General features: G+C 49.6%; 1 protein-coding gene across 1 annotated transcript; it reads right to left on the reverse strand.

Moving 5' to 3' along the window:
- Positions 1-483: 483 nt before the first annotated feature.
- LOC105998349 (transmembrane epididymal protein 1A-like) lies at positions 484-1,371 on the reverse strand. The gene has a single exon (XM_013033033.1). It carries the CDS (start codon positions 1,369-1,371, stop codon positions 484-486), a length of 888 nt encoding a protein of 295 aa, XP_012888487.1.
- Positions 1,372-1,638: the final 267 nt, after the last annotated feature.

Here is a 1,638-nt window from a genome sequence, read left to right on the forward strand (position 1 = left end):
GACAGAGTAGCCTTTAAGATTAAAATAATAAAAAGTCATCTAAATTTCGTATGACTAAAACACAAAGAAATGAAGACATCATCTCACTACTATACACAAAAGGAACCATTCTCTTTCACATATTGAAACTCTTCAACTGTAGGCACACAAAGACACACTCACTCTGCTCTGTTGACACTGATAGAACCTTCTCAGACCCCCAATTCATCTCCCCCAGTTCCTTGTTTCTTTCTTCTTCTTGGAACCCAAAGACTGTTGGAGAAAAGCACTAGCCTTTGTTTGACTGCAGCCACATGAATAAGTCACTAACCTGGTGAAAACAGATTAAAAAGTCATCCTTGAAGCTGGTATATGGCAACAAGTACCATAATTCCTGGGGTGGAAAGCTGCGCTGTAGATTCCAGAACACCTCTGTGCTCTGCCTGTGCTGTGCACACCTGAAAGTCTTCTTCTGAGGGGCCTAGCACAAGGCAGTTTCTGTCTCTAGACACTTCTGTCCTGCAGTGTGGACTCTGGACAGAGCTTCTCCAGCTCTTCACCAGTGGAGTCTGTAGGACACAGATGGTATCTGGCATCCGATGCTTCTTTCCAAGAGGAACAGTGATGGCAGCAGAGGCTGCAGAGGCCATAGATAGCAGCCAGTATGAGGCCTCCTAAGCCCAGGTGCCAGCAGAAGAAGGTGGTGAGGAAGGCCAGGTCCATGGGGTTGTCTCCTTGCCAGTGCTGTCCGGAAGGAGGCACATACAGCACCAAGCACAGCTGGAACATCCAGGTGCTGAGCACCAGCCCCATCCACACCTTAAACACCCAGATCATGGGATCGTGAGGGACCCAGACTTCAATGCTGGACGCCAGGCCTACCAGGAAAGTGGGGATCATGAATAGCACATGCACACGGATCTCCAACACGCTCTTGTTCTCAATGTGGGTGTACATCAACAGCACGACCACATAGAAAGCCAGGGCCTCGGCAGCTCGTTCCAGCTTCCTATTCTGCTGGGCCAGCCACTTCTGGCTCACGGTATTTACCACAGCACTGAGCAGAAAGAACCCAAACATCGTGACATGCTGCCAGTTGTCCTTGAACACAAACGGCCGCTGCGGGTTCTCCCAGTCTATCATCTGCAGTCGGTTTGTCCCTGGGGGATAATAAAACTCACATAAGATGCCAGTGACACAGGCGATCACCTTTATTGCTTCCTCCAATGGTACCTGCTGCCACAGCTTAAGTCTTCGCTTCTCCCTGGGGAGCAGGGGTGGCTTGTAGAGCTGCTGTCCCCGTAGTAGAGCCAGAGATATCAGCACTGAATGGTAGAGTGAGAAGAAGAGGAAAATTGTGCCTGGCAGAAGGTGACCCTCCAGACTTCCCATGGCTCCTCCGTGTGTGTCTCCAATAATGAGATGAGAGCTGGTAGATGAGAAGTCCCTTCACTGGCTGTTTTTACAAACCTCTCTGAGCATCTGAAACCCCAGGAGTCTAACTTTGCTTTCCCTGTCATTGGCGACACCTGTGCCACTCCCAGGGTGGAACCTGTGGAAGAAATGTGATGATTTAGTCATCTCATTGGTTTCACAACTGAAATCTCCTTGGCTGTGACCTCAGCAGGCATCTGGCTGCAGATAATGCTTTGTCCCTTC

Source organism: Dipodomys ordii, unplaced genomic scaffold, assembly GCF_000151885.1.
Source record: "Dipodomys ordii isolate 6190 unplaced genomic scaffold, Dord_2.0 Scaffold162, whole genome shotgun sequence".
Classification (NCBI taxonomy): domain Eukaryota; kingdom Metazoa; phylum Chordata; class Mammalia; order Rodentia; family Heteromyidae; genus Dipodomys; species Dipodomys ordii.

Coding starts and splice junctions, on each gene's coding strand:
- LOC105998349 (XM_013033033.1), bottom strand. CDS start 1,371: ATGGGAAGTCTGGAGGGTCACCTTCTGCCAGGCACAATTTTCCTCTTC.